This window comes from Temnothorax longispinosus, chromosome 3, assembly GCF_030848805.1.
Source record: "Temnothorax longispinosus isolate EJ_2023e chromosome 3, Tlon_JGU_v1, whole genome shotgun sequence".
In the NCBI taxonomy this organism is placed as follows: domain Eukaryota; kingdom Metazoa; phylum Arthropoda; class Insecta; order Hymenoptera; family Formicidae; genus Temnothorax; species Temnothorax longispinosus.
The window spans coordinates 19301778-19318200 of NC_092360.1; the positions used below are offsets into that span (position 1 = coordinate 19301778).

The 16423-nt window shown below is 34.4% G+C and overlaps 2 protein-coding genes and 1 long non-coding RNA gene across 6 annotated transcripts; 1 reads left to right on the forward strand and 2 right to left on the reverse strand.

Annotated features, from left to right (window-relative positions):
- Positions 1-1420: 1420 nt before the first annotated feature.
- Positions 1421-12774, reverse strand: LOC139810002 (uncharacterized). Of its 2 annotated transcripts, none has more exons than XM_071773344.1 (15): positions 11993-12774; positions 7635-7804; positions 6790-7074; positions 6476-6700; positions 5912-6388; positions 4992-5174; positions 4703-4870; positions 4131-4325; positions 3922-4055; positions 3466-3838; positions 3131-3352; positions 2968-3036; positions 2777-2883; positions 2551-2704; positions 1421-2059 (listed from the first exon to the last, which is right to left on the reverse strand). In XM_071773344.1, exons 1-15 carry the CDS (start codon positions 12036-12038, stop codon positions 1886-1888), a joined length of 2982 nt encoding a protein of 993 aa, XP_071629445.1. In that variant the 5' UTR covers positions 12039-12774; the 3' UTR covers positions 1421-1885. The 2 variants fall into 2 exon arrangements, with proteins under 2 accessions (XP_071629445.1, XP_071629444.1); XM_071773343.1 differs by having other exon boundaries at positions 4670-4870; positions 11993-12773.
- A 527-nt stretch (positions 12775-13301) lies between these two features.
- Positions 13302-16004, forward strand: Ostgamma (oligosaccharide transferase gamma subunit). Of its 3 annotated transcripts, none has more exons than XM_071774723.1 (8): positions 13305-13715; positions 13816-13994; positions 14067-14184; positions 14251-14391; positions 14519-14659; positions 14738-14888; positions 15439-15604; positions 15753-16004. In XM_071774723.1, exons 1-8 carry the CDS (start codon positions 13638-13640, stop codon positions 15760-15762), a joined length of 984 nt encoding a protein of 327 aa, XP_071630824.1. In that variant the 5' UTR covers positions 13305-13637; the 3' UTR covers positions 15763-16004. The 3 variants fall into 3 exon arrangements, with proteins under 3 accessions (XP_071630825.1, XP_071630824.1, XP_071630823.1); XM_071774722.1 differs by having other exon boundaries at positions 13307-13715; positions 15778-16004; XM_071774724.1 differs by lacking the exon at positions 15753-16004 and having other exon boundaries at positions 13302-13715; positions 15418-15599.
- Positions 16005-16036: 32 nt separating this feature from the next.
- Positions 16037-16423, reverse strand: LOC139810825 (uncharacterized). Its single transcript, XR_011731487.1, has 2 exons — positions 16325-16423; positions 16037-16244 (listed from the first exon to the last, which is right to left on the reverse strand). It is a non-coding gene; the product is annotated as an uncharacterized lncRNA (long non-coding RNA).

A 16423-nucleotide genomic window follows, 5' to 3' on the forward strand; every position in this document is an offset into this window, starting at 1 on the left:
ACCAATATAATAATATTTTACACACAAGTAGATCAACAAACAAAAATATAGCAATAAAATTTGAAGCAATTTACAACAATGTTTTTTTCGAGACTTAAAAAAAATAGTAGTAACAGTTATTTACAGTCACTAAATCTACATCTTTTACACTCTATATTAGATGTGCTGTAACTATTTATAGGGATACATTTTTTTGTCTTTGGATCCCTGGAGAAATAATATCGGTGTTTTTAATATTTCCTGCATATTTTTGGTTGGGACGGTACCTCTAGAACATCCTTAAGATACACTTTTTGTAATAGCGTTTTCGACTGGGCCGAGTTTGCTCGCTCCGAGAGCGATTAATGACGTCACTTCGGTAAATCGACCAATGTTATTACTCGATTTGCTGAAGTGACGTCGATAATCGCTCTCGGAGCGAGCAAACCCGGCCCAGTCAAAAACGCTATAAGAATTTACGAAAAGTACGTATATCTTAAGGGGATCCTATAGTGACGTCTTTACCGACATTTTTTTGAATGCATAAATCTTTGAATCTTAGTCAGCGAGAGCGTTAAAACTCTGCGATGTAAAAGATTATACTCTACATATGTATCATAGTAAATAAATAAGTAACAAAATATATCACTCATAAATTTGAAAATATACATCGCATGTTCAAACGTGTATAGCGTATATATGTAGAGTTCAGGGTCTCGTATTATTTCAAGTATTTTGAAATACTACGAGAAATACTTGAAATAATACGGGACCCTGAACTTCATACACATCTTGCATCTTGCATTTCAAGCATCTTAAAATTCAACTAAATAACAAGCTAAAAACATTAAGAATACATCTATACAAACATCAAATGTATCTCGATAAAGGTCACGTAATACCTGTCGAGCTACTGCAATTTTACTCAGGTATAAACAATAATGGAGACGGATGGTGACTTTTCAGGGCCTGATGCTAATACTATTTCAGGGGGCCAATGTTCGATGGCTAAAGTATTTAGATTGTTTAAAGCCCCTTGCACAATGCCAGGCAACAGGCAATAGGAACAGGGAATAGAAATCAGGAATCATGCATGTATAAATGCAGAATAAACAATGACACAGGCAATAGACACAGAGTTTTCGTCACGTTGGAAATTCTAGGTGCCTTTGCCTGTTGCCAACCAATCATAGCATTCGAATTTTTTAGGTTGTAATTAACGATTTTTTGCTTATTTCCTGTTCCTATTGCCTGTTGCCTGGCATTGTGCAAGGGGCTTTACTGAAAAAGAAATTAATTTTATATCTTGTTTGAATAATTAAATCCAAGACGTTCGCTCTTGTAATATACAGGAGAAACTCGTTTCTTCAGAAAACTGTAATGAAAAAGAATTGTATTGTACTAGAGTCTGAAAATAAAATACATTGTCACACGTCAAAAGTAATTTTGGATAGGCCATTTATTGAAACTATAAAAAGGTATGTATATTGTACCAAATTTTTATATACTAATAATAATAATAATCCGTTCGTACACAATAACCGCGCATAAAATATAATATGCCATGGTATCATATACAAATTACATAAAATGTAAAATACATTACGAGTATTTTTTATAACGTGCTGTCGACAGTATATCTGCTTCATTTATGATTGAAATATATAATGGCAAAATTAACAGTATTAACAATAATAATTTTGTAATTTTTATAAAAAATATACATTTTTCTTCTCTTTAAGTTTTATATATTCTCTTTTTTTAACAACACAGGTAAAGTTAATAACCATCGCGGCAATTGTTTTTATAGTTCTGTAGGAAATTATTTGAGCACGAGTCGATTCGAATGTCTGCACAATCTAGATTAATAATTTAAGAAAATAAGCTATTGAACTATTGCTTGAGATTAATCGTTTCGATCTCTTAATGGTGTCAATGTTTTGTGCGGAGACGAAATAGGGGTCGAATGTACCATTCCTATATTTTCCTTGCCTTTCCAATGAGATCTCTTCTCTTCTGCTTTTAACTTTTCTATGGTCTTTTGTTGTTGTTCCACTAATCTGGTCTTGGTTTGCAATTCCTAAAAAAAAATCATTTTCAATCAAAGATACAAAGAAAAAAATATGTCATAATACTTATTAATAGTTATAAAAAACATTGATCGTGAGCTCTATTGGATAAATAAAAACGCAATTTAGATTTGCTTAAGGATAAAAATATTTATTTCTATAAAATCCATTCAATAAAACAATTAAAAAAATAATATACAGTTGAGTCTCCTTTTTGTGAAGTTCTTGGCATATTCTCCGAAACGGAGCGCCAACATTATTTACATGATAAGAATATACATGAACCAGAATTTTGTTACAATTGTACAACAATCGCATTACTTATCAGGCCTAAAAAAGTCCTGAACGCCCAAATTAAGAAATTATGTACAGATATTTTTGTATACTTTTAACAATATCATGATAATTCTATTAAAAATGTTTAATGATATAATACAGAAAGAAAGCAAAAAGCCAAAAAGGATATCACAAAAATTACAAAAAGCGGGACGATGCCACACACCTGTTCCAACTCGAGGTTTTTGTCTTTTAGCCGAATAACATGTTTGATCTTTTGCTTAGGATTCTGATGTCCGATTACGTCAGCGTATTGTTCAATAATTCCCGCGTTAGTCTTCTTAAGTTCCTCATTCAATGCTGCATATTTGGTGGCCTTTCTACAAAATAAAATAACCATTATTTTTCAAATTTGTAATAAAAAGAATTTTATAATACTATATTACACTCACTGTTCAACTTCTTCACGTTCTGTTATTTCCTTTTTGAGCTGCTGCCTAAGTTCATTTTCCAAAGATTTCCATTTGATTCGTTCTTGCTCTAATAATAAAGCGGTTTCCTGTAACAAGACATTTTTACTCTTCGATAATATTTCTTTACAATTTTACGTTATAATAAATTCTAGTAATAAAAAAAATATTACCTTTGCAGTTTTTTCTATTTCTTCGCATTGCTTAGCTTTTTCAGAAAGGTCTTCTATTCGACAAGTTGTCTATAAATGTTTCGCATATATGTTAATTAATAATTATGCACAAATTTGTCAATAATTCACTCACAATTTATTTTAATATTATATTCGAACTTACTTCGTCTAGAATAATTTTATGCTGCATTGCTTGATCTTGAAGTAATCGCTTACTTTCTTCTAACGCTTTGTCGCGACTCTTTAATTCCTCCAAAAGTTTGTTATTTGCTAACTCCATCCGTGAAATGTCGATTTCTCTAGCGTCATTTTGTTCTTCCAATATGAGTATTGCACCTTGTGCCTCACTGATACTTTTAGACATTTCATCGAGTTGTGTTTTCAACTACGATTGAAACACAATAAACCAAATTAAACAATCAATTTTTAGAAAAATCTTATTTTCATAAATTACAAAGTGTAATCTAAAAACAACTGCAATGACATGCATAACATTACCTCATTATTTAATATAGATTTCAGTCTAGTGTCATCCTCAAGTCTTGAAATTTCCTTTGCGGCTTTCTCTTTTAGATTTTCGATTTTTGCCTCAAAAAGAGATTTTATCGAATCAAATTGAGACAAATTACCAGACTGATGCTGATCTACTAGATCTCTGTGAGCATCTAACTCTCTCATGAAAGAGTGAACTTGTTCGTGCACCAATTGTGAGTTGGTACGCATCGCACTAAGCAGTTCCTTGTGTTCGCGTATGCAATTTTCACTACATTTGACTTCATACTGTAATCTTTCCACTTCAGCGTTGCTTTGAGCCAATCGATTAGCAAGTGCAGCAACGGATGCTTGATTTTCAGCCATAATTAGCTCAAATCTAAATATTTAAAATAATTAAAATAGTCGCTCAATAAGGTAAAGTAGGTAAGCTTTACGGAAATAAAATTTGCTGATAACAACCTTTTCTTCCTAGCAACCATTTCGGCCGCTTCTGTTCTAATATGATCTTTTAAAGCTCTCAATTCTTGTTTTTTGTCCGCCAATTCGCTTTCTGCTTTATCCAGCTCATGTTGCAAACTTTGACTAAAACTTTCCTAAAAGTCACAATTTATAACATGATAAGATTATATTATGTATAATGTTATTAACATTAACATCACGATAGTTACCTGTGTTTCCGCGGATGATCTAAGTTTCTCGAGTGTCATGGAAAGTTCCGTGATTTCAGCATCTCTTTGCGAAAGTTTTTCGTCTAATGCAGCACGCTCTACTTCCATGCGAAGCAAACATGTTTTATATCTGTCGTTAGCAAGTCGCATCTCCTCTTCCACGGTATTTCGCGCTTCTTCGACCATGGCGCTGACCTAAGAAAAAGGTCCCATTTTAATATCTGTGAATACATTGTTCCATTGCAACAAAAATTCTCAAACATCACAAAGAACATATATAGGGAAATATAAAAGACAGCATTGACAGAGAAACATCTACAGAATGAATTACATTTCATAACAATCTGTATAAGCCCTGGGTTCCGTAAAGCACATATGCGCGCATTTTCTATAGTAAACGTTTACTATATAGAATACTCGCATATGAACTTTACGGAACTCATGGAAGATGTAGTGTCTGTACGTTCACACAAAATTTTACAGAAAACGAATAATTAGTATGTGATGTTTGACAATCTACGCATATGTAACCTGCTTACTTTCGCATCACATTCAACAATCGTTTTTTTCACCTGTTTCTTGCTCTCGGTGCGACATGCTACTACTACATCTTGTTTATCAGCCTCCGCTTTTTCGATTATTTTCTGGGCATTCTTCATTATCCGCTCGGTTTCCTCTTCAATTTTCTTAGCGCAAGCTTGTTTTAATTCTTCTATTTCTTTATCTTTCGCCTTGGTAAACTGTATAAAATTTATATATGTATATATATATATATATATATATATGAATTATTGTCAGAAAAATGAATTATAAAAATATGGCTGTTATAATTAAAACAAAAAAATATATGCATCACCGTACATTTTCCAATTCTTTTAAATATTCATCTGCAGCATCTTCTAATACTTTCTCCAGTTTTAATGTGTTTTTCGTGTGCATATTTGTCATATCATTCAAGTCCCTTTTATATTTTTCTATCATAATGGTATGCCTCTCATTTGAAACTTCTAATTCATTTTGAGCTTCTTGTAAACGTTGAGTCACCTAAAGCATGAACAGGAAAAGATAAAAAATTATTTAAGATATCGTTCATGTAGTACACATACATACATAAAGGATATTCCTAGAAAGTTGACAAATTAAAAAAAAAAAAGTAAGTCTGGTTAAATTAGACAATTTCTGTTAAGTAACCCGTGTCCTTAAAGCGCTTAAAGGTGTCAGTTTTCAACTTCGTTAAATGCCTACTTAATTTTTATAAAATTAAGTAGAATAAAAAATCGTATGTTTTTTAATTTTGTTTATTTCTTGTTTTATTACAATAAATATTTGGCAACCTGCAAAAGATTATTGTGATGCAATGATCGACTCATCTTTTCGAAGGAATACTGTAGATTATGTCACATGTGTGTGCGTTCATTAATCTCTTTAACGACCTTTATTTCGAATGTTGAGCCACTTGATCGTGTATGCCAAATTTTTGACATATAATTGATATTCCCACATAACAAATCAAGGCACAAGTTCGGCAAACGCGCTTACCAGACAAAAAATACTTAACGCCTTAAAGACATGTGGCTGGACATGGATTACTTAACAAAAGTTGTTCTATACAAAATCCTTTATAACTTTGTCATAATTTCCTCTAAATGTCCTATATACATCTATATGTACATATAATTATTTTCTGTATTTTCATGTAATTATGCATGATAAATATATACATAAAGTATATACATAATTGTAAATAAAATAAAAAATATGGGATGACACGGGGCACGCACATCTTTATGATATCTTTGAAGATTTTTCAATTCTTCCGTAAGGGAATAATTTTTTTCTTCCATTTCATTTGCTTTTGTTTCCATTTTTGATGCGCGTGTCTTATAAATTTCATTTTCCATCAAGAACTCGGCTTTTTCTTTTTGAAAGTCATTTTTTATATGTTTAATTTCTTCCTCGTGTTTGTTAGCAAAATCAGAAAATTTATCAAGGTAATTGTTGGCAAGCTTTCCGTATTGCGTTTTAAGTTCATGTAATTCGCACTGCAGAGCAGATAATTGAGCTTCAAGTTCCGCAATTTTGTTCTGCCTCATTTCCAATTTAGATTCAAGATCAGATTGTTCTTGAGTTAAATTCGTGACACAGACATCGAGTTGACATTTTTCTTTTTGTAATAATCCTATTTCCATATCATGATCCTGTTTAGTTTTTTCCAATTTGTTTAACAATTCTCCAATGCGCGTTTCAAGAGCTTCAATCTGTTAAACAAACGAAATATAAGAGAATGTAACTTTGTTAATACAGCAATTTACTTCACACGTCTAAGATGAAATAATTTAATTTACCTTTGTTCTGTTCTCTTCTTTCTTTGCAGACAACTCAGCTTCCAGTGTTGTTATTCTTTTCGATAGTTCAGCCGCACGACTTCTGAGTTCCGTTTCTATTACTTTTCGCGTTGAAATCTCTTGCTCTTTTTCCTTGGTCATTTCTAATAATTGAGAGCGAAGTACCTGCAATTCTGCCTGATGTTTATCATCATGGTTATTTATTACATCCTGTTGCAACTTAGCCTGCAAATTAAAAATATTTTAAAGACATAATGTATTAATGACACTGGCCGATAATAAATAAAATTTCTATTAAGAAATATTATATTAACCATTGTTTCTATATCTTTCATATGTTGCGTTTCTATTTCATTTTGTTTCTTACGCAGCTCCTCCAATTCGGCTTCCAATTTCTGTATCTCATCTTTCATATCCTCGATGTGCTTCTCATGTTCCTGTATAGTCTTATCCTTGTTCGAACATTCTACTTGAAGATCCGCAAGTTGCTGATTGGATTCATATTTCATGCTTTGAACTTTGATTAATTGCGCAGTTTTTAATTTGGGATAAGTCAACCCCGTCGATTTCGTGACCAATCGTTTCAATGGTGGTTGAGGCTGCGTAAAAATATAATATCTTACATAATTTAATGATATATTCAATTTTACTAATATTTTTTGACGGTAACAATAACACTGTTCAACAAAAAAATGCACAAGAATGAAAATAATCATTTCCCAGTAGTTTTGCAACTTTAACTGCAAATTTCTCAAAATTGTGACGTAATAGAGCAATTTGGTAAACAGGTTTGTATTCGATGTCCAAAAAAACTATGGGAAATAATTATTCTCATTCTTATGCTAAAAAAACGTTATTTGTTAAATAGTGTACTTTTTAAAAAATCTAGCACATATTTTTATATTTCCATTTAAATCTGTATTGCCACTTTATTTAGTCAAAAAACAAATGTAACACGGATGATCATTTCGAAAAGAACGCTGTGCGTTCACAGATTAATTTAAACCATAATTGATATAAAGCCAATTCTACACTTCATTATTCCACAATAATAATAAACAAATCTTTCTTTTTTATCAAATCTTTTTTCAAATATTTCTCAAATATTGCAATTGACGTAATCGGCGACAGAATTTGCGACAATTCTTAGTATTCTTACCATTCGGAAAAGGGGAGTCGTCGCATTGCTTTTTATTGATGCGGTAGAGGCACTGCATTCCGCGCTGCTTGTACTTTTATTATCTAAAAACCTATCGGACTTCTCAATAACGGATCCTTTCACTTTACTGTCAAATTTCGGATCATAAGCGCCTGGTGGAGGTGCGTCACCTGTGAAATCACGTGCATACGTCAGTAAATTAAAATAACATGCAAAATATCTAGATCGCGGTTCTTTTTTCTATCGCAATTATCATTATTAATATATCGACGTAATTTTGCTATCAAATCACATTTTAGTGAATAGAAGGAAATATGCCACGTTTATAATCGTAATTTTTCAAATCCCTAATTACGAAAAAATTATGAATCTATCGAAAAATGATGAGACAAGAATTAAAATAGATAAATCCTGAAACGAAAAATAAATAAATCCCAAAGTACTAATATTCTTCTAATGAAGATTAGTAGATCAAACGAATTCTTGTTAATTCACTTTTGGGTAAAAGTTTACAATAACTTACACAGCTCGGATTACTTTGACCTTGACATATGTTGTCAAGGACATAATACTGAGTAACTTTTCCTTATAACTTAGTCGGCGGTCGCTGCTTATTAAAAAGTTATAAACAAAAAAAGTTTGAAAAATATAGCAGCTATTTTGAGTATTAGAAGGCATAAATGATTAATATATATGTCGAAATAGTTCACGCATACACTTTTCACGCGAACCGAGGTTCAACCACACCCCCCCCCCCCGCTTTCGGGGGAGGTGCGGTAGCCTCGAAATAGTTCACGCATATACTTTTCACGCGAACCGAGGTTCACCCACACCCCCCCCCCTGCTTTCGGGGGAGGTACGGTAGCCCTGAAATAGTTTACGCATGGGTTAGTTGACGCGCTTTAAACAATTAAATACTGTTAAAGCGCGTTATCTAACCTATGTAGATTAGTGACGCGCTTTAAACAGTTAAATACTTGTAAAGCGCGTCATCTAACCTACGTATTTTCCAAACTTTTTTTGTTAATAACTTTTTAACGAATAACGAGCAACGGCTAAAACCTTCTGAAGGTCACTCGGGGTCATAACCTTGACAACATATATCAAGGTCATTGAAATCGGTGAGGTCGCCAAACTTTTTTTTGTTAATAACTTTTTAATAAAAAGCGACCGCCGATTAAGTTATAAGGAAAAGTTACTCAGTATTATGTCCTTGACAACATATGTCAAGGTCAAAGTAATCTGAGCTGTGTAAGTTATTGTAAACTTTTACCCACTTTTGTTCTATTATAGGGTACGAAGATCTAAATACAGCCTATTCTTAAATATTGCGCAATATATCGATGGGACCCGCGCATTGCGTCGCAACGACAAAGAAGAGGTAAGACGGTGCGACTAAATAAGACTTCCTTTTGGAGCAACGGTATCGTGCATGGGGAGAAGCAGACGCAAATGGGAAAGACAGCTGTTCTGAATGCAAGGGACACATCTCTATGGGGTCGTAGAATAACCAGGTGTAGCCAGCAACGTTCCCCATCGCGTTCATACGCGATAAAACGTCTTTTATTGTCTACCGCGCTCTTTCTTCTATAGGGGTGAGAGGGAGAGGGGGCAGGATCAATATATGAGAAATTTAAAGGGCAGACGCAGCAAAGATAAGATATAGGGAATAACAAATAAAATATTACGCCTACCTTTTACTTGAACAGCTACGTACACAATGGGATAAGGAAGCTACAAGGAGCAAATGTAAGTGTGGCAAGAATAATAATTTTGACAATCATCGTACATCAAAAAACCTCGAGGAACATCCATAATAAAGTAATTTAGTGACTGGTCACTGATAAAAATATATGTAATTGAGAAAAGTATGAGATGAAAGACAGGAACGCGAATATCCGTTCCTAATATTTGTGTTGTACACGAAATACTATTCTAGGGTTGGATTTTACATTTATTTTTTAATTCTGGTATCTTATTGTTGGTCTTACACTTCATTAATTGTATTAACCATCAGCCCCTATCCATGGGTCATTTGTGTCAGGCCAAAATTACCTGTAATATCTTGAAACCTCACCTCAAAAGAGGTGACGCCATTCGTAGTAGCTGAAAAAAAACTTCAAGTGAAGAGTTACTTCAGAGAAAAACTTCGTTAGATTCCGCTAGTACAGCCGCGAGCACTGGAGATTATAAATCTCGAAGGGACACGAATGACTCGCACAGGGGCTACGTGTGCCAAACGCAGGGTCTCAAAACTTGTTATTTTCGCGCAAAAAATTGTTTTTGTGGATTTTTAAGAAAAATAACATCAAAAGAAGTTAGATAAGTGTTTAAATTAAATATATAAGACAATTAATTGTAAGATTGTTCCTTCATATGAAGAACATCGCTTATGTGTATGCCGGGATTGTTATTAATCATAAAGTATAAAAATACAAACTTTTATCATACTTTCACTGTTCTTTTATAATATTTTCTATAAATACGCAATTTAAAACAAATATCACATGATTATCTTATTTTTATTCCCTTTTTTCATAAATCTAACGACATCAAAAATACTCATTTTTCAATTGTAAAAAAATACTAATTTTTAATAATATAAGATCGACGTAATTTTTTTCTTAAAGGATTCTTCAGCTCTTATTTAAAAAAAATGTTTTTTATTTTACGTAAATTTCAACCAAAAATAATTTTTTTTATTTTTTACGTTTTTTTTAGCGATTTTTTCCCGAGTTTATTTGTTTAAACAGTTATTTACAATTTTTTTATTGTTTTAAAGTATTGTTTCGTATTCTATAAGGTTCAAAGACATTCTATAAATTTTTTCAGATTTTTAAAACATTTTTGAAGTTATTTGTTATTTAATAAGCTCAGAACACGAACGACCCATGGACAGGAATTACGTTGATCGAAAACAAGGGCAGGGGCTGAGGGTTAATTATAATTACAATTACAATTATAATTATAATTACAAACAAACGCTTATATAGTTTTTGCGTACTAAAATACTAAATGCAAATATCCTATCTTCCTAATTTCAAATGTAAAATACGGAGGACTGTGTCTTAATTGGGTGAAATAAAATTGGAAAAAGTATAAAAGTTTGTAATGCATTTAAAATTATGTATAGAAAATAAATATATTTATTTAACTTATTTATTCATCTATCACGTATAAGAAAGGAATTGTTTAAATCTGTTCACATTATTAAAAGAAATTAAATAGAATAATTATTTATTATATGTATAAATATTATTGTTGCGTGTGTTTTATATACGCGACGAGGAAAAATTTATCACACAAACAAAGAAATAATTCTTTATTTATAAAGAATTTATCACTTGCGATTATTTGAAATATATTTTATTTGCGGAAATACAAAATGCACGGTAAAAGGTACGAGAAAACAAGATACGAATATTTTATAAAAATGAGCACTTTGCAGTTATATTGATTTTATTAATCATTTATTTCTATTTTCCGATTTAAATTATAAATATGTAAAGTATCATAAAAAAATTATAATGAAGTAATATGAATTCTCCTGTAGAATAACCATTTTATAACGAGATACACAATGAACAAGCTTATTTATAATGAAAAAGCTGGCACTATCGAGAGCACAGTAGAAAGTACATAAGATACAAGATACGAGACGCACTTGTGTGTGGCGTGCGCGCGCGCGCGCGAGAGAGACGGTTAAAGCTCCACGCTCCACCAGCTCCACGTTTCATGCGGAGCGTTAAGATTTTCCCGCCATTACGTTACGTAGCTACACAGCACACTCGTGCAATTGTGCGGAATAACAATAAACATATTAGGACAAATCCCAAATCCCACTGAATCTTCAGCTTGTTTTACAGAAATTCGTTGCGGAAGTTTGTGTTATTTATGTAATTAACGCAGGTATTGGCTCAATTTCATTATGACAAAAGCTTTTTCTCCACTCCAAAATTTCGCAAGCTACAACAATAGGTCTTCTTGCACGGTTCATCATTTCTCTTTTTCTCTCCAACGTGAAAAGAAAAAGAGGAAAGATGAACCGTGCAAGTGTTTTTGGCTAAAAAGAATAGGCCTACTTAATAAGTACAACACAGACTGTATATACAATTATAGTTACACACATAATCGATAAGTGTGCAAAGCATACGTGAAAAAAAAAGACGTGTCGTGTGTACTGATGCAATCGAAAATCGGGAGATACATCAAAACCACTCGGCACAGGCACGTAGAGACTCTATAGAGACGAACGAGGAGATCACCGAGGTGCGGAAACAAATCGGCAACGAAGCAGAGAATTTGGTTGGACGTGCAACAGGTAAGTATATGTGCTCGCTACACAAACAATAACTCACTTCCAAGTTCGTTGAACCGCTGTATCCTCGCCTTGGAGAAGGACATTTCGTCGTGTCGCGCGCGCTCACGCACGTAGAAGTTGCCTGCCGTACAGCGTACTCAGGAATCAACTCAATCAACGAACGAGATCCGACGGATTCGCCGCGACAGAATCGTTGCCGGGCGATGTTCGCCGGTGCGGAATATGCGCGATCGGCGCGATCAGGAGCCACTGTCGAACGACCGTTGCACAGGTGTTCCCGTTGTCGTCGTTCCGTTCGCGTGCGCCTCCCGCTCGCGCGAAGACAAAACCACGCGGACCACACCACGTTCGATCGCGCCAAACACTGCGTCTTTCCAGCCAGCGTCGCCAGCGATCCCTCACTCGACTCTGCCTGACTCTGCCTGCTGCCAGTCTGCCCGACTCCTCGCCGGATCGGTTATTTCAATTTGAAACGGCGGTTACCTGACCCCGAGCGCGGCGACGATTCGCCACCGAAGCGCCAATGAGCGCGGAGCCACAAGAATGTGCACTCGATACATGCGCTCCCTCCGCGTCGGCCGTCGATAATCAGCCGTGCGCCGTGCGACGTTTGCGAGCGAAAACGCGTGTTGTAAACGCGGCAGGAGGCAGGAGGAAAAGACGGTCAGCCGGGTTAGCTCCTATTGAAATATATGTATACACTGGAACGAGGTAGAAATCCACGGTAGGCGAGTGGTATGAGAGAGAAATCCCAAGTTCCTCTCTTCTCCTTGTCTAGTCTACAGCGTAGTCAAGAGTAAAGCCCCTTGCACAATGCCAGGCAACAGGCAATAGGAACAGGGAATAGAAATCAGAAATCATGTATAAATGCAGAATAAAGCCCCGGACACACAAATCGACGGAAGACGTAAGACGTAAATCGTAAGGAAATCCACTAATCAGAGTCGACTATTCCCCTCTTCTTCCCTCTTAAAGAGGGGAATCGTCGACTCTGATTGGTGGATTTTCTTACGATTTACGTCTTACGTCTTCCGTCGATTCCGTGTGTGTGAAGGCCTTAAACAGTGACACAGGCAATAGACACAGAGTTTCCGTCACGTTGGAAATTCTGTGCCTATTGCCTATTGCCAACCAATCATAGCATTTGAATTTTTTAGGTTGTAATTAACGATTTTTTGGTTATTTCCTGTTCCTATTGCCTGTTGCCTGGCATTGTGCAAGGGGCTTAAGTAGGGAGGATGGAGTGGGGATGAAGCACGGGCCAATCAAGAAGACCAAACAAGCCGAAGACAAGGACAGCGCGCTGCTCCAGACACCTTGACATGCTCTTTCTCATATCGCACAGGCAGACCTAGCGCTCGTTCCAGGTTCCAGGTTCCAACATTCCAACTTTCAGTATCATATATTTTCAGTGACAGTTCCTGATTCCTGACTCTCCTGATTCCTCGTGTTTGATTCGTTGTTGGTGTCTCGCCGAGTCCCAACCTCGATTGAGCTTGCCCGCGTATTCGCGGAGTACATACATATACGTGCGCGACGAGTGCCACGTGTACATACCCACCGTCTAGTGTGTTTATCGTGGCCCTCGCTCGATCACGATCACCAGTGGCCGCTAATGTGTCGCCGGTAAGGTGCCCGGTCCCGTTGAGTCTCCGCGCAGCGTATCAAATCTCTGGTTCACGATGAGATACAAACTCCACGTCGCACTGATCCTTCTTTCCGTTCTAAGCTATGTCGTCTGTCAATACAGAACGAAAAACGTGAGCGCTCCTCGAATATCTTTATATTTATTACTCCACTTCAGCTAAGTCTCAATATGCTTCTAGAATGGCTCTCTGAAATGTTATTCTTTTCTCGCAGAATCAAGGCACCTCTTTGGCAGAGCGCGTGCAGCAACTGACTGAGATGGCTATGAAGAAATCGGTACTGAAATTCAATGGTTCGAAATTTAAACAGTACATTAAAGCTCCTCCGAGGAATTATTCTGTTATAGTTATGTTTACCGCCATGGCGCCTCAAAGGCAATGTCAGATTTGCAGGTGAGCTGTTTATACTTGAACAAGTCGCCGTTGAGGAAATGGACGTGTTTAATAATTATATTGTAATTTTAGGCATGCCAACGACGAATTTACAATAGTGGCTAATTCCTTCCGATATTCCCCGTTGTACTCTAACAAGTTGTTCTTCGCTTCTATCGATTTTGACGAAGGATCCGACGTTTTTCGGTTGGTAAGTAGAAAATACAAGGAGAAGATGTGAGAAGACATAATTAATACGAAAATCTTTTTATCATAGATGAAGTTGAATACTGCGCCAGTATATATGCATTTTCCACCCAAAGGTAAACCAAAAGCTGCCGATACTATGGATATCCAGCGAGTAGGATTTGGTGCGGAAGCAATAGCGAAATGGATTGGTGAACGCACAGATATTCAGGTAATGCTGTTACAGTCATTGCCTCATGTCACATTTGTTATATTAAAGTGACGCTGATATCTGTGAAATAACATGTTTGTTATTTGACCACATTTGTGCAATACTGTGATTTTATTGTCGATTACAGATCAGAGTATTTAGACCACCAAATTATTCTGGTACAGTAGGATTAGGCATGCTCATAGTTATTGTAGGAGGTGGTCTGTATCTCAGACGTAACAACTTAGATTTCATTTACAACAAAAATCTGTGGGGATTCTGCGCTTTGGTAAGTATATTTTTCTTCGATTCCTTTTTTTTTATTGTAATTAATTGTAATAAATATTTATAACTTGCTCGTTTCCAGTTCTTTGCCATAAATATGACTTCTGGACAAATGTGGAATCATATCAGAGGACCACCTTTTTTTCATAAATCACCAAATGGCAACGTAGCTTATATTCATGGATCTTCTCAAGGACAGTTTATAGTGGAAACCTATATTGTTATGGTCATGAGTATCCTTTTGGTATATTCAGAAATTACTTTATGAAAAAATGCACTCAGATTTTTTTAGATTTTTTTTATAAAATTGATTTAGTTTCGAAGCGATTTTCCATAATAAAAAAAATTACGTCGGAAAAATCTGAAAAAATTCTCAAAGATCCTGTGTTGTATATAAAAATGTTCAAGCAACAGCTTACAGTGGACTGACGTCTGCTTTTAATTTTTTTCAATATTTTTTTTTAAACTCGAAAAAAGCTCGAAAAAATTAGAAGCGAACGCCGGCTCACTTTGTGTCAAGGCTTAAAAATTTTGATATCTGAGGATTTTTGAGAATTTTTTCAGATTTTTAAATTGTAGCTATCGATATGTCGGTTTAAAAAATTATAACTAAATCTATTTTATAAAAAAAATCAGTGCATGTGAGAGTTGGATTAATAACATAAAAAATTATCTCGAGGGTCAAACTCAGGTCGATTTGGCATGGAATGCCCCATATTTAAAGATACAGGTAAACTAGGTTTCTTACATTTTGTGATATAGACCTTAATTACATATAAAAAGATGGAGCAGTGGTATTAGGAATGATTTTAATGACTGAAGCTGCAGCTCGTAAAGGAGACATTAAGAAGCGCAAAATACTAGCTGTGATAGGTGCGGGATTAGTCGCAATTTTCTTTAGTCTTCTTCTATCAATATTTAGAAACAAAGCTCAAGGCTATCCATATAGGTTTGTAAATCTTTTATCTTTAATGTATTATTATAAATGAATTTAATATTTTGAAGCATGATAATATTTGAAAAATTAAAAAAATTTCAATATCATCATGCTTCATACTTGAATGTTTATAAGAATTGTCATTATATTTGTATCCCAGGGAAGAATAATTTTGTCTGTTTCAGTTTACTGTTCAAGTAATTAAATAGGTGTAGAAAAAACATCTTCATGAGTTCTTCATTTGAGTAAAAAATATTTGGCAGTTCGATATAAAACTAGGATTTTTTTTACAAATGAAGAGTAAAGAGTTATATTGTTATAAATGTTGTATCATATTCATTACACTGTATGTAATACAAATAAATCCATGTTTAATACTATTATACAATAAAACAAAAGTAGTATACGGAAATATGTATTTAAACTAATATATAAGGACAAAGATTCATTAAACCTGTTTATTCAGTATGCATATTATTTTATATGTATATTATAAATATAAAAATTATTAAATATTATTTTCTATAAATTATATATAAATTTTTTTAATAGGAGAGTTTTACCATATATAAGGAATTATGATCTTTCTCTCTTTTGGATAATTTTTAAATGTTTTACGGTACCACTGATGAGACAAAAATGCACTTTCCACCTAAAAAGAATTATTTATATACTTCACTTTTCCTCTCTCTTTTTCTAAGAAAAATATGCTTATTGATTTCTATTTTTTACCTGATTTAATATAACCCAAAGAGTAACGTAATGATATGTAGAGGCTTGCCAAAGGATTACAGACAACATTAAATATATAAGTGTCTCTTGTAATTGCAA